The sequence below is a fragment of the Mycetomoellerius zeteki genome, unplaced genomic scaffold, assembly GCF_001594055.1.
Source record: "Mycetomoellerius zeteki isolate Tzet28-1 unplaced genomic scaffold, Tzet1.0 scaffold106, whole genome shotgun sequence".
NCBI lineage: Eukaryota > Metazoa > Arthropoda > Insecta > Hymenoptera > Formicidae > Mycetomoellerius > Mycetomoellerius zeteki.
The window spans coordinates 4814060-4836426 of record NW_017255975.1 but is presented as its reverse complement, the minus strand read 5'-3'; the positions used below and the strand labels follow the sequence as shown (position 1 = coordinate 4836426).

The 22367-nt window shown below is 34.2% G+C and overlaps 1 protein-coding gene across 6 annotated transcripts in view; it reads right to left on the bottom strand.

Annotated features, from left to right (window-relative positions):
- trc (Serine/threonine-protein kinase tricornered) overlaps positions 1-22367 on the bottom strand; it is a 157705-nt gene that overhangs the window by 38917 nt on the left and 96421 nt on the right. Inside the window, exon 2 of one of the 6 annotated variants that reach the window (XM_018450380.1) lies at positions 14536-14577. The exons of 4 other annotated variants lie outside the window; for them this stretch is intronic. In XM_018450380.1, coding sequence (XP_018305882.1) covers positions 14536-14577 — 42 coding nt within the window. Of the gene's footprint in view, positions 1-7564; positions 8346-14535; positions 14578-22367 lie in introns of those variants that run through there. One more of the 6 variants, XM_018450422.1, reaches the window with a different exon arrangement.

Here is a 22367-nt window from a genome sequence, read left to right as displayed (position 1 = left end):
TTTTGAGTATGGCAACGCCAGTCACAGAATTTGGCAATAACCTTGTCATCGCCCATTTCATCGTCGATATAATTTATGCTTCGAAAAAAAAAGGAGGAAAAAAAGAGGGCAAAGTCCATCGTCGGCAGAATGTTAATTGCGGACAAAAATTCTCACTGGATGTTTGCAGTGAGGTGTATACACAAGCTTCAAATACCGCACACGAATTCCTACCGCAACGCTCCGTTTAACGTTTATGTATTTCTTTTTCTGCAGCAATTCTCGATATTGCGAAACGGCCAGAGTTTGTCGTGAAAGGAGACGCGCGGAATTAATTCTAGAAAACGAAATGCGTTTTTTTATACAACGAAAAATTTTACGTAGATGTAATAAAGAGCTAACAGCCAGCAAACGTACAAAGAACAAATGAGTTTAACTTTAACGAAGATTTTTTATCGTGCAAAATTGGACTTTAATGAGAACGCTACAGCGTTATAATTACAAATGGAATTTTTTATGAATTTACAATACATATTCGTAATTTATTCTTTAATGCTTTGTCGTCTTTCCTGAGTAATATATAGATTCTAACAAATTTAGAGGAATGCAAGAAATATCGCATATTTACAATAATAAAACAATAATAATTACGATAATAATGAAATAAATAAAATTAAATAGATGTACATAATATTTAAAAAATAAATTACATATACTATATAATATATTAAAAATAATGTTTGAGAACAAGATTCTGAAAATGGATCGTGACTTTTATGAAATTCTTAGAGAAAAGAATGACTACTTGCGCAATCATGATCGATGGTGCGTTACATAACGTTCAATTTGACGAAACAGCTTTTATGTTGACATCGTATACCATGTCAACGTCAAAATAGAAGCTAGTTGTTTGTAATAGTATATGTGTCGAGAATATCCATATTAAAGAAATCCATATTATGTAACGTTTAAGACTTTAATTTTGATTTGCGCAATATAAAACGCGACAGAATAAATGAAATTTCACGAGTGTTTAATTAAAACATTTATACACTGTGTGCATACATATAACACTTGATATTTTTAAGTTTCTGTATATTACAAAAATAAAAGTCCGAAAAAGTAAAAGAGGAAGTTATTTGTAGCAGCGAATTAATAATGTAATAAGAATGTCATTTTGTTTTAAAATACCGTAAATATGATAGGATAAGTGAGATATGATATAATAAAATGATAAAAATATATAATCTACTTAAAGATTAATGGACACGCGAGTAGAAGCTATTAGTAAATAGATCAAATTGAGCGTTATCTATTTGGAAATTTTTCTACTCATGGCTCATACATCAAACCAATTTGTACGTGAGGTCAGTATATTTTTAGATGGAATCGTTTCGGAGAACAGTCGTATCGAACTCGGAGATGTTCGACTAACGATCAGTCGCTCGTGCTTTCACGCTGTGTATTTCATTGCGCGTAAATCAACAAAGAACCTGCTTTCATGCTTTTACCTATTTCTGAGGCACCAATTTGCGGTGTTGAAGCAGTTACATTCCGCTATTCTCCTTCCGACAAATAAAGTTCAATGAAAGAAAGTCAATAAAACAGAAGCAAAAATTATAATAAAAATAATGTTACTTAATGTAAAAAATTTGATAATAAATGAAACATAAACGGAAATTAAATTATATTTATTCCTTTTCTACTATACGCATAGATTATTATTGTGGACCTAATATCCTGTCTCATCTTTAACTCTCTTATCATCTTTTCGTCAAATAACAAAAGCATATTCCGTGTATGTAAAAACTTAATTAAAAGAAAATAAATATTATTCTAAATCACTTTTTTCCGTATTTTCTGCAAACAAAATTCCTTGGATAACTTCAATGAATGCTTACTGTGCTTCGTCAAGAAAAGCAAGGTTTCATCTCTATCCGAGATAAACACGCTAGTCAATTTGTAGCTTTTGGGTCATTCGTCTTAAAATCCACGGTATTCCATTAACTGAAGTTATTCTCATAAAATTGCATCGAGCGCTGTTGATCCACGGACTTCATATCGGTCGTCTTAGAAAATATTTTCACGGAAATCATCATGCAGTAGCATTTCGCGGTAAAAATAGTCCAGATCGATGATTTCCAATCTTCTTCACGTTAAAAAAATCTTTTTTTAATATTTGAGAATACCTACATATCAAACTGGCTCTCTATTCAGAAATAATCGCTGACAGCTTTTATATATATAGCTTTTATATATAGCAGTCTATATATTTCGGATATATGTATGCTAATATTTTGCAAAACATTTACTTGATTTATTGGTTCATCATTTTCACGCGATACTTTATGTATGAGGCATTCATACTCTGATCGGAGATTAAGTCCATAATTTGTGTGTACGATCCATTTTAAGCATGCGAAACCTCATCCAAAGTAAATCTTGAAATTATAGGTTTGGCTCGCTCTAATTTAGAACTCTTTATATGCAACCTGTCTCAGACTCGAAATTAGACGCATAAAAAAAGGTTATAAAAAATACTTCATCGAAATAATTTCTCGTTAAGCAAAATTCTATATTTTATAGAAAGAGTAATAGCTCTGTAAAAAATCAATAATTGCCATATAAAATTTATTATAAAATTTATTATAAAATCATTCATTCTAGTAAAGAGTAAAGCAAATTAAAGAATGATTTTCCTTTGCGTCGTTTCATATAACAGAAATTAATAAAATTATTATTTTTCGACAATATTCTAACATTTTCATTTTTTTTACATAAACAGTAATTGCTATGTCCAGTCATCAGTTTCCCGATAAATACATCTTATAATTTCGTACATACTGGGCAAACTGATCCCCTTATATAGCGCTGCATTCTATCATCCCTGTCACACATTTACATCCTTCATGCTCCTTGCATACAGTGATAGTATCTAGGAATCAAGCCTGTGCTGTCAAGGAATCATTGTTCCAGAAGTTCATTACGCACGCACACCGAAAAAGCCAACCTACTCCCAGCGAAAATGGAAGTGGCACTCACGCCACTTGCAGGCGAGTAGCCTGACAGCAGCGTTATCGATATATCCCTGTCTTTTATACCGTCACGACGACATCTCCTCGATAGCGATATCGCTGCACGGTAACTTCCGGCAGCAAGACAGGCACAATTCCGTATTTGGGTCAAACGTAACCTGCGTGCGTGGAAAAAACATCGGAGCTTGTACGAGGGATGAGATCCAAGCAGATCCCTTGCTATCATATCATGCTCCCTTTTTCGGATCAGAATTGTTATTTAGGTCGAGATACTTTGAGAGATACTGTGTAACAAAGATGCGAAAGAAAAGTCAAACGTATAAAAAAAATGCGCATCAACATTCGCAATGACATGAAGATATATTAATAGAAGAAAAATTATTTAAAAAATTGGAGTAAATCTTATTTGATTTTTTAGAGATTTTCTTAGTTTATTCATTTTTCACAGAAAATCAATACTCAACTTTTAGATTCAAAATAAAAGTCTAAATTTTTCATATAATATATTATATTATAAAATAAGAAAAAACAAAGAAAAAATAAATTGATTCAAATAATGATTGCATATATAAATTTTATATTCTATATCTAGATACTTAAATATTAATTTTAATGAAGAAAAAAAAGATTGCTTACAAATTTTGTTAGTAGGTATTACGTTTTTTATATTAATTTTTTACATAATATTTGTATTGTTTCTTAACATATTCTTGTGTTAAATTAACATAAAAATTTGAATGAATTGTTTGAGACACGAAATGTGTTAAATTTAACACAAATTTTCCAACTGTTTATCTACAAATTTTTTCTCTAATGTTTATTGCGTTATTACCCACAAGAGTACAAATATAAGTGTATGGGGAGTATAAATGTATGTGAATAATCCACAGTATATTGAACCCAGATCCATAGGTTCGCTAAGTCCAAATGACCATGCGGATCAGTCATCCCTGCGGGAGGCTACTCATGCTATCAATACCCTAAATCGGTAGCGATATCAAGCATCAACCGAATGATCCCTAAGTTATATTAACGACGAGACTGTCTCGTTTTTAACAATGTAACGTCAAACTCTCATACGTCACGATCGATATTACGAATTCCATGAGCAGATTTTGAAGCTCGATGAAAGAAAGGTGATCACAATGGCCATCACGAGTTTCTGTGCCACGGATACTCGGACTCTGAGTCACTCGACTACTCGCTCGCTTACTCGCTCGGCCGCTCGTATTGTGATCTTTCACCTAGCAACGCATTGGTTCTCAAACTAAACGTTACAAAAAATGTCGAAAGAAAGAAGAAAGGAAAATCTTAATATACAAAAAATTAAAAATTAGAAAAAAAATTCGATGTACATATTTATTGATATAAAATATATGTAACATAAATGTATTGTTTATATTTGATATAAGTGATACAGAAATATAATTCAAATTAATTTACTTTCTGAGACAATTTGATTGTAATAAATAAGATCTTTTCTTGATTGGAATAACTGTAAATATGTTCGTAACAAAAATTTAATATATGTAATTAACGTTTGACAGCCAATATCAAAGGAAATTTGAAGTCGGAACAATTTGGGAACCTCTGTAGTAACGGCTTTAAAATCTTGAAGCAGCAATTCCCACCGACTGGCACAGCAGAAAGGAATGAGGTACGCCGATCCCGATCGAGGATAATGCCCACTTCGTAATCATCGAGTGCGTGACCTGCGTTTTGCAACGATTGACGACGCGATTCAGGAACTAATAAAACTTAGCGTCAAATTTCAATGAAATCCGCAAAATTTCCAGAAATATTTATTTATTTGTTGCGTACAACAGGAAGAAACATGTTCTCTTGAATTGATGCCTCTTGAATTCCATCAAGTTTAATCATAACAAATCGTATCCTGCATTATGTCTATGTTGTGACAACGTTTCTAGTAACCTTTTACAATATAAAAATTATCACACTGAGAAAAAAATTCTTAATTTTAATAAATATTCAATTGAATAATGCCAACTAAACATTTACTTATAGTAAATAAATATTTACTCAATAAAAAGAAATGATAGTTCAAATAAAATTAACGACCATAATAATGAATCAAATTAATGATTCTTGTACCAAATAAATATATCGTTATATTTAGTAAATATTTAATTGGCACTAGGTATTCAAACAAATTATTTATTAACATTTAGTGTATCTTTCAGTGAAGAATTAAAAATTCGATAAGGTTAGCATTTTTTTTATTGATGATGGTTCACAAAGAAATGTTTTAAAATTCGGAAAGTTCCAGTACGGTTCACATCACGTTTTTCTTCGCGATGATGATAGTTGCGAAGAATGCGCGACGTTCGTTCGGTAATCGTTGGGAAAGCGCATATCGCGAGGGAGTGAAACCGATGTCCCCCGAGAGAGAAATCAGAACACATGATGATCACAAATACATTCGTATTTTGCAAATCGAAAGCGTACGAGATCTTGGCGCGAAGCCGAGATAAACAGACTGACGATTGAATCGTGAAAATTCATATTTCGTGACCGAATTAGAATGTACGTTTTCTTTACAAAAGAAATCGACGTGATTCAGGTCTATATTATTTTTTCTATAACGAGAAGCGAGAAATCAATTTGATATTATACAGTTTGCGTTGGATTACATTGCACAAGCAACAGTTTTTTTTATCATAACGCGTAATATTTTTGGTCAAACAATTTCAGATATTCCTAACTAGAATAATAGTAAAATACAACGTAAGCTTCTTGTATATTTAGAATAATTTCCGTGTTCGCTCACGTGATAATTTTATCTTAAAAAATTATCATTACTATTATAATAACACGGAGAAAATTTTATATTAAGTTTTAATACAATTTTAAATTACATTTTACTACGTCTTGTATTTTCAGATGGACCCTCACAACAATGTTCTGAGATAACTTTTACTATGATAATACCAATTTTATCACATAAATGAATTAATTTTTATTAAATCAGTGCTTAAGCCATGGAAATAGTTAATTTTTACTATGGTACGCAAACAAAATTTGATATATATATATTTTTTATTATCTTTACAATAATAACTTTTATTCAACAAGTTTTGATTTTATAATAAAAAATTTTTACTATGAAAATGTAAAAATGACGTTATATTATTGTTTTTAAAAATTGGCTATAGCGTTTAAACTTATAATTACATGATGGTCTACAGCTTCTATCACATTATAGTAATTTTAAATATAAAATTTTCTCCCTGAAGTTATCGCTAATTGTATTATATGCGGGAAGGAGACATATGTGCACTTTACAAGATTTATTGTGCTTCGTTCATTGGAATGTAGTTCGCATAACGGAGCAACATACATAATCGCGGTATCTATGGATTTGATCTACCTTCAAGGATCTACGGACAACATGTGTGTTCGTCTTTGAATGTTTACACAATAGCTAGGAAGGAATACACAATTCTCTCACTCATTCGAAACTTTAACGAATGGTATTAGCATCGTCAGGTATTTCTTTTCTATCTTGCCATAAGTAGAAATATCTTACGTCACTCGGAACCGAGCCGTTGCGTTGTTATGCAGAACCGAGACGCATAATACACACCAGGTGCATTAGCTTTTCCACGTGCACGCGCGATAGAATGTAGAAATTAACTTCGTGAAATGTGCCATATTTTTTTTTATGGACGTGAGAATAAGTGCGATAATGTCGATGTGATTATCGCACCCACCCTAACTAAATTAGAAATTGTAACGAGGAACGAAATTATTAAGAGCTCTGATAAAAAATTCAAGATCTCATGGTACTGGTCTATACTATTAGTAACTTTTGCTATAATAATAGAATAATAATGTGAATAATAACTTAAATAGTAAATTATGTAAACGATTTGAAAAATAATGCGATTAAGTACCTTTAAATAATAAATTACTTTTAAACGAAGTACTTAAAAAATTGCAAGTAGGAATGTCATTTAAAAAACAGTATTAATATTATTCATCTAAGTACTATGAGTATCACAACAAAACATTGTTAGTCATGAAAATTAATTGAGAGTATGTAAGAATTCCAAAGTAAAATTATTCCAGATCAAAATTATTTCTTATTATAATGTAAGAATTCCAAAATAAAGCCTCAAAAATATTGTCAATACCAAAATAAATTCTAAATTGTTCAGGGAAGTGTCCGGCAAAGTATAATCTATTGAAAGCAAAAGTAATCCATCATAAATTAATTGAAGGAAACTTATACGACTCCTTTTCAAGAAACGATATTTCAATGTCGGAATGTCTTCCGCACAAATAAAATATTTACACAAACGAGTGCGTATTCAAGTGTAATAAAGCGTCGATGCCAGTGTATACAAAGATCGATATTCAGCGAACCAAAATAGAATCCATCAGGTGTAAATATCCACGCCGAACGCGTTTCACTTTGCGCAAGTAGAGCGCTCAAGATTTCGGTGGTCGCCTCTAATTAGCGTCTATTACCTCAAAGCGTGCGGTATTTACTCGACACGAGAGAAACGCGACGGAGAGACTTGTCTTACCTTCGTTATCGCTTGCGGGGTGATCTCACGACGAGGCGCATCGTCCGGTTCGGCGCGGTCAGCTGCGCGAGCTCGGCGCGGCAGAGATATCCAATTTTAGCGCTTCCCGCGGTGCAATAAGTGTCAAACGGCGCACTCGCGTCGGAATAACTCTCGCGATACTTCGAACTGTCTCGAGCTGCTCTCGAAGGTGCACGCGCTCCGGAGACGTTTTCTCTCTCCTTCCTTCTCTCTCAAAACGCGCGCGCACACACAACACACACCGTGTTCCTTCCGTTCGATACCGAAAGTCACCTCATCTCTTGCAAATCTTACCGAATGACGAGAGAGAATCCTACCATGTTAGATACTCATAGAAAGCGAGAATCTCGGCGCACGAGGACCGAGACGTTCGAAACGGACCGCGCAAGTACCAAGCGGCGTCTACTCCAATTTCTTCTTTGGCACAGGGCGCAGAACGAAGAGGGAGAGGGAGAGTTCGTCCCCGAGGGATGACGAAGAGGCCCGAAAGCGCGATGGACTCCTGCCACCTGATTTGCGTCTGATTCCTCTCTTCCACCTCTCCTTCCCTCTTTCAACCGCGAATAGGTCACGTTCTCTAGAAGCTTCCGCGCACAATCACGTGTCGCAAATTCAATGCCGCACTCGTCGAACTCTCCAATGTGTCTACGAGTACTTAGGATCCAGTTTCTTTTCACGCTGATAAAAAAGAACGGGAAGCCGAACGAGAGTTTCCGATCGCGGTAAACGAAAGTTACTCGCGAGACGATGAAGCGACAGGGTGCACGGTTCTCGACCGTCTGAGCGCCGATGCGGAACCTGGTCTCTCGCGAGCGACCCTCTCGCGGCCGCTTCCGCCGGCGCCGACGCGCGGCTACCAATCGCTCCGCATTCTCATTCCCCACTGTCGTCGGTCATGGTCCAATGGTGGCGCGCGGACGAGCGGACACCTATACTGCGCGCGCGATGGCGCGAGGTCCGATAAACGCATCCAGGCGCTCGGCGTCGAGCCAAACCGTTCGGGGACTTTCTTCCGTCAAGACGAGTTCCCCTTTGTTGTCCTCTTTCGTTTCTCCATCTCTCCCTCTTTCTTTCTGGACTGGCCACGAGTTTTGAAAGTAATCGCCGCGGATCCGGTACACACGGCCGGCGGTCGAGGCGCGATTTATCGCGGGGAGCCAAACGCGCGGGGTATCATACCGCGCGAACGCGCCGCCGAGTCGCGAAAGAGGTCAAACGTGAAGGGCCCGCTTTCTAAAAATTAGCGACTCCGATGGCGAGTGGGTGTGCCGAGAAAATTCATCGATCAGTCATCTCCAATGAAAGGCAATTATCCGAGCCACGATAGATAAATGCAGACAAATTAGATAGGCAAACGTGTTTCATGAAGTAGAAACGAGTATTAATTGAAAAATTATATTACATTGTGATAGATCGCACATTTCTAAAAAGGAAAAGTCTGAAATATCACTTGATTTTTCGATAATTGTATTGTGTTTAGGAATTCGCTTTCTGCGACACTAACTCTAAGAATAATTGTACAATGTTGCGTTTGATAATATTCAGCATAAAATACATTGGACGAGCTTTAACTCGTTGATTACTGAATAAGAGTTAACTTGTAATTGTACGAATGATTTTGCTGAAATGTTTAAAAATAGATACAGATCTGAAAACAATTTTGTTGAATTATCAAAATAATTGTGTAGCACTCTCAAGTATAAGGTCTGTTCTTTTTAGCTAAAGTTCTTGCACGATTTCTCTTTCTTCCTTTTCTCTCCACGTTGGAGAGAAAAAGGGAAAAGATAAACCGTGCAAGAACTTTAGCTAAAAAGAATAGACCTTATACTTGAGAGCCCTACACAATTAACATATTTGAATAATATATTACAATAACATATTGATATAAAAAAAAGCGTCGAAGACAAGGTTATCTAATTGTACAGTAGCAGTCAACTTAAATGTAGAAGAACGATAGCGATTATCGCAAAGGATTTTTTTATTTACTTGCTCGAGCAGGGTGAGAAAAGATTGCGATTTCTTATCTCGATGACCATGTGGCCAGTGGTACATCGAACGCGGCGTATTTCGATGAACGTGTTTCTCGGTAAAAAACTGATAAATCTTTTATCGTAAAGCAAATTCCAATGACTTCCGTCATTGTCCGATAGATAAAAATAATTCGCGTAAAACCGAGCGAGATTAATTCGAATTAATGATCATTTCAACATATGTTCAAAATAACGTAGTATACACACATTGTGTATACTACGATTTCTTTTTGTATGAATGTCGATAATTATGTACTTCGAATTGATAATACGTTCCTAGAAATATACAAAGGTTGAGAAGATATAATAGATATGTTTTTATCACCAATTTAATCTCCTGTCTATAATTTGAATCTTTTTTAAGCGAAATACAAGCAAAACATAAGTGAAATTTCACTCTCAAATTTTTCCCAAATAAAGAGGAGACTTAATGTAAAAACTATTTGGTACTGTAATGTACCAATATTGTAAAGAGATGTTAAAAAAAGTATAATAACTTTGAAATTTTCTTCACATTTTTTGAAAGCCTAAAATAATAAAAAAGACTTGAGATGAAAGGAGTAAAAATATGATTGCAAACAGAGAATTACAGTGATAATTGAGCTCAATATTTCTTTTTTTAAATCATTCAAATAAATAAAAGAGTATTCCCTTCAAAAAGAATTGATCAGGAAAAAGGGTTTGCTCTCGTAGTTCAATTTCTCAAAGTTCTTTAATTCTCGATGATCTCTTAATTAAATACCTCTTTCGAAAAGAAGTAAATCTCAAATTTGTCAAAAAACAAAGATAAATAAAGATGATATTATGTAAGACGGTGATATAAACTCCAATATTTGTTACGAAATCAATCAGAGTAATTACTACGTGTTTGATATCCGTAATGTGATCGTTGAGAAATCAATATCGGTTACATCGTACTCTGAAACTCCAAATTATTTTAATCGTCGTTGCTGCTAATGATCGCTTTCTCAGGTCATCATGTATACGCCGTTTACGCGGGTTGGACCGTGCGTGTACTATATATGTAGATATGTAGACGCGTACACGTGAGAATATTGATTCTACCGCGTCAGCTGCTTGCCTGCTTGCTTGCACTCGTCGTGGCTTGGTTACCCTACCGCATTCTAACCCACATTCACGTGCACTGCCACGCGGCCGCGCACAAGTTACTGACTAGGATATTCCTGTTCCGAATGACCGGTGTGCTTTCCATGCTATCGAATTCATCGAAGAGAATCGGATATCAATACCTTGAGCGCAATTGCAACTTAAATACTTGCAATCGCGACTTAGTGCGTCCTACATAATTATTTCAATGATCTGAATATCTGACTAAATTTTTGAACACTTCAGCAAAATTATTCTTTCCGTAAACCGGAATTCTACACTGGAAAAAATGCATGTAATTTTACATGGAAATTACATGTGGAAATTACATGTCTGGAAAATTATCTAAATTACATAAATATGCTTGGAAATTTACTGGAAATTATAAATTTCCAATCATATTTAGACAATTTTCCAGTCATGAACATGTAATTTCCATGTAAAATTACATGCATTTTTTTCAGTGTAGTAGATTTAATGGACGAATTAGAAAATTCTATAATTCGTCCATTTTTAACCAGAATTTTAATTAATCGAAATCAAACATTTTTCTTAGTATACGAATTTTACATTGCTTAAAATTATCTAGGAATTCTTATGGGATCATTTTTGGGAATTCATTATAACAGTCACCATAAGGAGAATCTAAAGACAAATATTGGACTAATTGTAAGTATACTCGGAATATTCTAACGCAACAAAATAACGGATTGATAATGGAATCAAGCATGATTGCGTAATTGCGGAAGCGAGAGATCACTTCCGATGCGCGACCCGGTGGGAATCGCTTAATGCTTCTTTAACGGGAATCTCGCGGGTGGGGTCGCGACCGCGCTATTCTTTATCCAGCATACGCTATCCGGTCTTAATGCAGCTCCCGTCTGACAACGTGCACAGCACAACCGCATTCAATAATGTCTATCATCACGCGAGTTAGTACAAGCAACATTAATCCGGTTAACCTGTTTAAATAAGCCGTATTCAAGCCTGGATACGCAAATCCTTTGATTGTAAAACCTTTGTTTGTTCGCGATCACGAAGGGAACCATTCGCGGGGATGTCGATAGTGCCAACGTATTCTAGTTATGATAGTTAAACTGCATCTGATTCGATATTTACCATTTGCTCGAATTAAACTCGATGATTTGCATAGGTATAAATTTGCTTACACACTGTTTGATGTTTATCTCGTGATTTCACAGCGACCAGTCATAATAGCGGTCTAACCGTAATAGCGGGCTGAAATAATCAAGCAAGATACTTCTAATGACGATCGTTAGACTATTAAAATCCAGTTTCACCAATTAGTTAAATGTAACCGTAACTTAATGAATGTTTGGTCTCGGTCTCGATGTTTCTCTCTTTCTCTTCCTCCTTCTCAAGCTCTAATTCTACAAAAATTTAAGCAGTTTATTAGATTCTAACAATAGGCTCCATAAAAAGAGTTTTGATTGCTTTTAATAACTGAATTATCAATGTATCAATTTCCTGAGAATTGTTAAAAAAGCGCACATTTCTTTTGATTACAATAGTTTGGATGGAACGTAACAGTTCCTTTGTTAAAGAGAAAATAGCTGCTCCTGAGGATTGAAACGAGAATCTTACGTTTCAATTTACGACGTGTCCAGACATTCATGTTCCCGGGCTGCTGTCATTCTTTGACCTATTTCCTGCCCATCTTTCTTTAGTAAATATTTTATTAACCTGTCTCGTTAAATTCCAATTGAATATCTTTCTAAGCAAACGTCAAATTAAAAGTTCAACTAAAAATCACATAAACGATAAAAATCCTACTTTTATTTATCTCAATTCGAAGTCTTCCTATATATTTCCGCAATCCCTAATTCTGTTATGGATGAGACAACTTTTACTACCGTTTTAAGAAAATTCCATTCTCCCTAAGGAGAATTCTTTTGCGTAGAAAAGGTCAAGTAGAGTAGTAGAACACCTCGCCTTGTCAAGGGAAGTAAAAAGTTAATGCATGTGCTGCGAACGTTATTCCGGAAACATTGGCACAAAAGCGTGAAATCTGACTCCTTTGTTTCTGAGCACGCTCGACGATCTCGAACGGATGCATTGACCCGCTCAAAAGTACCGTTCTCTAATTGCGGTGAACGCGAACCATGAAAAGTATAATACAAACACAAGGTAGAGTTGAAATTAATAGTTTCGGGCTACGGGATGAATTATCAGAAAAAATGTCGGGACGAAAGTCGTCTTTTTTGGACTTTGATCTCAAGAGAGCGTAGCAAAAGCGAACAATCGGTCGCAATATGTCACAATCGCAGTACGACCTTATCGGGTGTTTACTTCTTTTAAATTTCTAGATATCTCCAACACAAAATAAAACAAAATTACATAATAATACTAATAATTCATAAATTTTAAATAGGAAAATATATTCACAATTGTTTTCATATATTATAACTAAACAACGTTCATGATATTTAATTCTTTTTTGCTGTTTGGATTTTGTGGCTACCATTATTGTATTTGTTCAAATATAAAATTTTCCATTAATAAATGTGAATAAAAATTAATATGTAGATTTAGAAATAAAATAGCTAGAAATGAAAACGATGCTTTGTGTTATGTTCGAACTTTATGGGGTTAATATTGCAGCGAAAGGGTTAACCAAGTATCGTTGGAAGGACACGACCAGGCGTGCAGTCGAAAGATTATGCAAGTTTACATAATTTAACCGGACGTGACTATCACCCTTGGCTCTGCTCGATCGTGTTTTCAGAGTGAATTGCAGGCTCTGATGTATGCAATAGCGGAAAGCTCAAAATGTTCGAAGACAAATCTCTCGTGGTTCATTTATTGTGAGAAGAAATTATAGGCGAAATAGAGTACATTGGAGAATGGATTAAAATGAACAATTTCCACATTTAGAGAAAGGAAAATGAAGCTAAACAACGGAAGTGATAACGACGTCCGGCGCTACAGCGAAGAAAGCTTTCTAAATTATCTAGCATTGGGAAAGTAATCAACAAACATAATTTCGTGAATTCCAAAGAAAAGCAGTTATCAAATAATTCCTTACATACTAAATACATTGTTAATATAAATTAGAACGAACACTGTGTTATTTCTTTTTCTGAAACTTCTGTTATTTCCTTTTCTGTTATACTTTTTTTGTTATGTCTTTTTCTTCTTCTTCTTCCTTTCTTTTCAACACCGTAAAGAAATATCACAATGCGGTCCCCGGATTTCACGTTATATACTTTCACGAAATCTTTTGTTTCTCCAAAGGAGGAAAATGCAACTTTCGCGCAAATGACACTATATTAAACTGCTGCTTTTTATCCTCATTCGATGTGAAGCGAAGTGCTATTTACTCGTGCTATTGTATTTTAATACTCTATTTTATACATCTATATCTCTCGTAACACGTTTTCCAGGCGAACTTATTGTTTTTATGTGCACTAGACCCTTCGTTCCATTCGCTTGCCTAACAATCGCCATCGGAAACTAATCGCTGCCGCACATTACCGAATAGAAAACCGCGATGCGACCATCCGTAAAATGTTAAGGGATTGCCGTTAATGTGATGTAAGACGCTTCATTGCACGTTGTAAAATGCGCGGATGATTGTAAGTTTTTGCGTCACGCTCGCATAATCGAATCTTCTCAACTATAAAAGATCCAACATAATTCGATAAATAGTATTCTAAAAAACGATTATACTCTTACATTATATATTTAAATATTTCTAAAATATCTTCAATTTAAAATCAAATTAAAACTAATATTTGCCTTCTTTTGTATAAAGATCGTTCAAGCGATAATTCGTTTAAATGCATTATTTACCCATTTCATGGACGATTCTTTCCGGCATCAGAGCATACTGACCTGCAACATAAAAGAACAAGAATACGTCAAAACATGTTGATTTAATCCAGAGATAAGCGATTTTAGATTAGTTTTATCGGTGAAAGAACTCGATATGAAGATATAATTTGCACAAATATGACAATATTTTCTGCCGCAATCAACGACTGGAGATGCGAATTATATTGTTTGTTCAAAAAGTGATAAGTGAATTTATGATTTCAAATTAATTTTATCGGCGACACAATGAGTTCGATATCAAGATATTACTTACACAAATGCGACAATATTTTCTGTATTTTCTACGATCAGAGACGCAAATTATATTACTCATTTAAGATAACATAAAATAATAAAATAATGCTATAAAAGAGTGCAACAAACGAAAGATATAAAATGATAATTTTACTTACATTTATATATTTAAGAAAATTTTGACAAGAATATATTATTTTTTTTTAAATAGAAAGTCATATATATAAATAAGTATTCAAAACTGCATGCATCACACAAAGATATAAAAATTGGGTAATATTAATTAAAAAGTTATTTTGATGTTAGTCGTAACATTAATCGTAAATTTTGATTTTAAATATTTTGAATTATTTTAAAATTTTGAATAAATAAATATCTTAAATAAAACAGTTAGATTTTTCATTACGCCATTAGAAATATTTTAGTTACAAAGAAATGATATAATATGAATAAGCTATTTAATGTTTGTGCATATCTTAATTTAGCATTTAATATAAAAAATATCAAACAGAAATTATATTTTTCAAATATTATCGTAATATTTATTAATTTTATCGTCAAAATCTAATTTCAAAGAATATCAAATTATCAATTTCAATTTTCTCATTCTAGAAACGATAAATTACACTTGTATAAATCAAATTTGATATTTGACCGCAGTTAAAATAATTATATAAAATTGACTAACGGGACCAATAGCGCAAGTCATCCTACTAATAGCCGTTAAGACAGAAGATGATAAGTGAGTCAATAGAATAATATTCCCTTGAATATACAAAGTCGTCATCGAGTGAAAGGTAGACTCGACAAGAATAACAGGATTTAAAGCGCTTAACGAAATATATAAGTTGTGTAAATAAACGTCTGGACTGGGACTGGCTAAATCATGATTTAAAAAATCTTCAAAAAAATTATCTGCGTATTTGGGATCAGTTTCCATTTTTATATTTTTGAAAGATTTATAACGGAAGTTTGAAATAAATAAAAATTTTGAGTCCTCTTTCTAATAAACATAATTCTAATCTTTCTGGTCGCGCAACTTATAACTAGTTATATACAGAAAAAATGACACAAGTCATCGTTTCTCTCAACTTTCTAAATTTCATTAATTCGTATTTCAGACATCAAATTAGAATTTATTTAAAAGAATATTCAATTTAAGACAGTGACATAGATAATATTTTTTGCAATGGCAGAGCTTAATTCGCATATCTGATGTAGTTTTCAGCTTTCAATTCGAGAAATATTTTATTAAGGATAATTTGCGTCAAAACTTTGCAAGAAGTAATGCCGCGCGACCACCCTGCGACAGTTCTGGGACACCCAATAAAACGGTAGTCGGTTATTGTCAAGCATAGCTTCTTTCCCATTGCTGCCCGTGGGAATTAAGCGCACCGGTCCGTCAGACAACCGCTACGAACTACCGAGGACTACCGCGAAGCACAGTTTGTTCCTGAAGGCGGTAGTATTACCGTGTCGTTGGGCGGAGAAAATAACGTGTATCTTTCAGTTAGTCACGATACACAACGCGGTTGTAGCATAGAATAACTATGCAGGGTCCTCGTACACAGAATCGTGTTTATTACAATGTACAACGGTGGTAAATGGCACCAGAGAGTGAACCGGATTTGAAGTTAAAACTCTCTTCGCGCTCATTGATTCATCCGCATTCACTCCTTTGGGTTGGTCTGTTAATTACCCTAATTTCGCCAGGAAACAGATTTATCCATTAACGTTATAGGTTTCTCTTTGTCTTTTTTCCGGATGCGTAATCTGTAACTTTGATTCGCTTTCTAAGTTCGCTCGCCAAAACATGCTATTTGTAGAGGAATTCAGTTCCTGAAATAATTCAGCAGAAAGTCGAACAAGCAACGCTATTGTACGGTTGAGATAAACGATAAGTATGCTTTATCTGAACTTCTGAACTACTTGAATCTGTATCGAAATTCTTATCAAATAACTTTATTTGATCCACGTTAAATATAAGAAATCAAAATGTCTTTTTAAAATTTATTATTCCTCTCGTTATATATATATATATATTTATATTATCAAGAAAAAGTGATAAAAAAAAATGATGTTTTCAGAAAGAGACAAAACATAAATTTAAAAATAAAATATTTCAAGAATTTTCTTAAATACCAATAAAATACCATGAAAATTCCTGATTTTCAAGGATACAGAAGAAACTCCTTGAAAATTCTAAGTATTTTCGGATAGAAAATATCCTGGATTCTAATAAAGAAAAACCGAGCTTATATTTAAAATAAGATCCCTCTTATTTCCATCCTGTATTATGTGTTATTTCACATCTCAATTTTCGAGGCAACAAAATAATTTGTCTATTATATTCTCAGGGTAGCTCGTGGCAACGTGTATCCACGTTGGAAGGTTTCGACCGAAGGATCGATGTTCGCCTTCGAGATGTCGGGTCGCGCAGGAGCAGCTCGAGACACGAGTACCTACATGTTCGTGCGATCAGCTGTGCCGGATACTCGGTGGCCTCAACGAAGCGTTCCACGTGTGCATTCAACCCTTCTGAGTCATTCTACCCCCTTTATTCCCCGCGTGCCACTTTCCTCTCGTTGTAGCGGCTCTCCTCTCAATGCGTGACGCAAAGTGTCGCATTGGAGCCGAGAGAGAGAAAGGAACAGGGCGAAATAAAGAGGACCGTGCTGTAGAAAGAGAAGGAGATGGAACGAGATAGCAGGGAGAGTCTTATTGATTTTTTCGAACATCTGATCGGCGAGACGGAGACGGAAGATGAAGAGGAAATGGCTGAACAAGGACAGCAAGACATACGAAAGCTAAAGGGCGAGAAGGAAGGAATCTTTGCGTTTTCTTCCCTCTTCTCGTCCGGTGGCCTTCGGTGAAGTCTTCAGTGCCCTGTACCTGTGTTGCCACGGTAACAGCCTAGATTCCAGAGAAGAGTTGGAGAAGACAAGGAGCAGATGGATAACTCAAAGAGAGAGAGGGAAAAAAGAGAGCACGAAGAGGAAACAGCGAAGAGAAACCCATGTTACGCGGTCGGTCCCTTTGTTCCAGATTTCCGTGCCATCCGCAAGAATTAACACGTCGCGAAGTACAGACATGTAAATGCGGTACATTCAGAAGTTAGCTGGGTAATTCGATGAATACGTAGAATAGATGAGAGGGTACGAATACAGTTGAAGTTTGACGTAGTGTATGATTAACTGCTGTCGTTACTCGATCGGAACTATAGCTGTTAAAACATTTCCCTCGACATTTTGGAGAAACAAGAGGAACTCATATGCACTTTCTAACAAATGTAATATTAATTATGCATTAAAGGCGTTTTTACTTTCTTTCAGAAATGCTTATTTTTATCTAGGTTTTATAAAATTCTTTAAAAATCTAATCTTATACGTTTCTAGTAGATAATTTGGCTCTATCACATTTTAAAGACACCTATTCCTCTTCCCGATTTGCCACCATCGCTAATCAGAATAAATAACTCTCGGAAAATTGAATAATTAACGGTATGTGTTCCTACACTTGTTTGGGCTCACCAAACAAATGACCCACGTAACGTCTATCATTCCTTCATCGCTCATCCCCTTCGTTAAACTGTATTTACCGAGAATGCGAAATGATGCAAGAGTACTCGTGGGTTCGAGTATCTCTTTTGCGTGTGTGGAGCCACTAAACCAGAAGTTCGGAGGAAGCGAAAGTATTGCGGGAAAAAATTGCGAAAGTTACTTTACCACAATGTCATCAACGTGTACTTTTTTCTTTCTTTTATCGCACGAAGTACATCACGATAATATTTTTATGTCCTTACAATGTGCCTAAAAAGTTATACGTACATACATATATATACATATATATCTGACATTTTTCTCTTGCTTAGTTGATGTACTCATATAAACAATCCTGTTCTAATCTTAATATTATAAAAGTATTTTAATAAAATTAAATATTTATATTTGATCTTGTTTTATAGTAAATTGTATAATTATAATAAAATAATAGTTATTAATAAAAGAAGTTATAATTCCATGCATATATATCGATCGTACATTTCTTATTGTTGTCTTCATTTTTTAAATAAAAGATCTAAGAACAGATTTAATAAAAATTCAAAATATTTTAAGCTTTTTATTCTACATATTTAAAAAAATTTTAAATCACTAAGATAAATTTTATTTCAGTTCTATTTTAAATTTTATAATTTTAATAGTAATAAGTATATAGATACGTATAATAGTAATAAGTATATAGATATGTATAATAGATAAAAATATGGAAGAAGGTTCTACGAAACAATTTATTTTTTCTGTAGATGAAAATTGCAGTTCTGATTGTGACAGATTAATTCTGATTACGACAGTTCGCTATGCAAGCGACAAATTGAGCAAACGAGACGTCAGAATTTTCATAAATAAACGATAGAAACCGTAATCACACTAATGATTATACGCGTCCATCGATATAGACACCCATTCCGTTTTATTCACTACACGGAAATATAGATCGTTCGCAATTATTTTCTCGCTAACTATCATCCATTTTGTGAAAAGCTTCCATGCGAAAAATCGCAGGGATAACAAATCGACTCGTTTGTAAAATCATTATTTCGTTCACGCACCAGTGGCTTATTAAAAAAGTCGCGTGATATTTGCCGTCCGCGACAAATAACGTGCGATATAGAAAAATGTTTTTTGCATTCGTTTACTGCAAATTCAATGGAAAACAAATTGAATAAAAGTGTATCTGATTAATCCCGGCGAAACGAAATATTTTTCTCTATAAATACAGATATGAATAAATCAGCGTTTTCAATATTTTTTAAATGTTAATAATTTACAAAGAGATATTCTTGTATATATTACATAATATATTACATAATAAAGACAATATATAATTATATTATTATATTTCTTACGTTTTCTGTAAGATAATAAAACTTAGAATTACTTACTTTCCAAGAATAACCTCATTTAACTGATAATTTAAGACCATCATTTGTCGCAGAGTTCTCGGAGGAAACATTTTCAGGAAAGGTCATCATTTTTCACGGGATACCAGCTAACACCCTATATAAATCTAACACAGCGGTGGCGCTAAAAATCACTGCAATTAAAAAGGATCCACTCTAAACGAACTAAGATTCGTGATAGCTCAGTGGAAAGTAAAGGTTGCAAATCTAATTGCAATTTTGCAACCTCGCTTTTGATTTCTCATCTCATCTTTATTCCAACGACTAACCCAGCACTTTGGAGTTAGCTGATCCGTACCCCGGTGGATGGACTCGACACCCCGCGTAACGATGGGCATTCTGCCAGACAAGAACGTTCCGCATGCCAGAATACACAGAGCGCGATAATCCAACCGCTCGCGTCGCGTTCCGGAAGATTTAAGGCCAAAAATAAGGTTCCGCTGAAAACTACTGCGGTTTGCCTGAATGATTCTTGGATGAAAAAAGACGACCGCGTTAGAATGATTCGTGCGATGATAAAATCATAAAGTAAAGAGGGGAAAAAGTAGAAATACTCGCCTAATTCTAGAAGCACACATTGGAGGATATCATAAAACACAGAATTTTCTTTTTACTGAAATTTCGCTAAAATTATCGTCAAGAGAGGATGTCTTTTTGCCACAGAAGTTTCTCTAGCCTCTAATTATTCTCCAGCCTCTCAAATACATTTAAACTTCCATGCAAAATAAACTTTTCGCAAATTACATTTCGACCATACAAACATATAGTAAAGTCATATTCTTTATTTAATTTAGCAAACTTTTTAATTTAAAACTAAGTAAAATATTTAAAGCTAAAAGTTAAAAGAATGTTTAAAAATCGAAATCCAATCAATTTAAAGTGAATTGAAAATTAAAGCTTACAATTAGTTGAAACATTTGACTAAAAAAATGTTCAGAAATAATGCAGATTCAGTTAATAGTCACAAAGAGATACGCCAAAATATTCTGCAAATTTCGGCTCATCTGCTCAATGGCACGTTATTTAAATGAGAATGTATCTCGTCAACACATCTCGGTATTGACGTAAAGCGCGGAACTTTGTGACGCATATCATTCAGAATTCACACACATTCTATGTGCTTTTGCGACATTACATACACGTACTCATGTACTTTAGCAGTTGATAGAAGCGGCGGCGTCAAAATATACTTATGTCATCGCACACGACAATGAATCTTTTAGAAGATACGTAGGCGTACATCACGTGAGGTATGATTTCAAGTTGGCGTGACTCTGAGACCGTAGCAAAGGCAAAGAACGATTTATATTCTTCATACGTGGGTTCTACGCGGCGGAACCATTGAGACGGAAACGCTGAAACGATGTTTTACGTTTTTCGATGGCGGCTTACATACTTATGCATATTTATAAAGAAATACATTGTCCCTTTCTTATGACACAATACACTGGCATGCGCTATAATAGATTCTAAATATATTTATAATTGTTAGTTTGCTTTGATTGGTTGCTATACACTGTTAAATCTATAGTGTCAAATTTAACTTAACGTGAGTTGCCATTGCTCTTACGCAATCGTTATTTTAGACTAAAACAATGGTATAGTTAACACTATACAGTGTTAATTTGACATTATATAGTGACACGATAGAGTGTCAAATTTAACTATTGTTTTAGTCTAAAATAACGATATGATTGCGTAGGAGCAGTAGCGACTCACGTTAAGTTAAATTTGATACTATAGATTTAACAGTGTATAGCAACCAATCAAAACAAACCAGTAATTATAAATATATTTAGAATCTATTATAGCGCATGCCAGTGGTAAAAAATAACGATATATTTAGTAGGAGCAGTGACGATTCACGTTAGGTTAAATTTGACACTATTATAGTTTTAAAGGATTGGAAAAAAACTCAATTTTTCCAATTTTTCCGCGGATTTTTTCGGTTTTTTTTCCCAAGGGTAGAAAAATTCATTTTGGAAAAATTCACGCGTGCTCGTAATACCTATCACGTTTGCTTTTCGGTTTTTTTTATAAAAAAAATAATTGCGTATAGGGTACACAGCGGAATAAGTTAACAGAAATTTTGAAATTGTATAAAAGATTGAGGTCGCATAATGTATTCAATAAAACATACAAAACATACACTATTGCACCATTAATGTAAGAATTAAAAATATAGAGTCCAAACATCATGTTTATATGATAATAGTAGGTCTAGAAAATAATTTGGATTTAAACTGAATTTGTAACAAAATATTTGAAAAAAAATAAATTACAAAGAGACACTTCAGGAGTTCATTAGACCGGAGTGTGACAAACTAGAGTTAAAAATCTGTCTACTTAAGCTTTGCCATGTACTAAAGGAAGGTTAGATTAGATTTTACTATAAAAATAGAAGGCTAACTAAAAAATTTTTATAAAAATAATGCTACATAATTTCATAGATCACATTAATTTTATAAAGGAATTTAGAAGTTACTTATTATGTCTTTCATAAGTTCATGAATGTTCTGTATGTAATGTATTGTCTTTTAATAAATTCCAAGTTTACACTGTTAAATTTATAGTGTCAAATTTAACCTAACGTGAG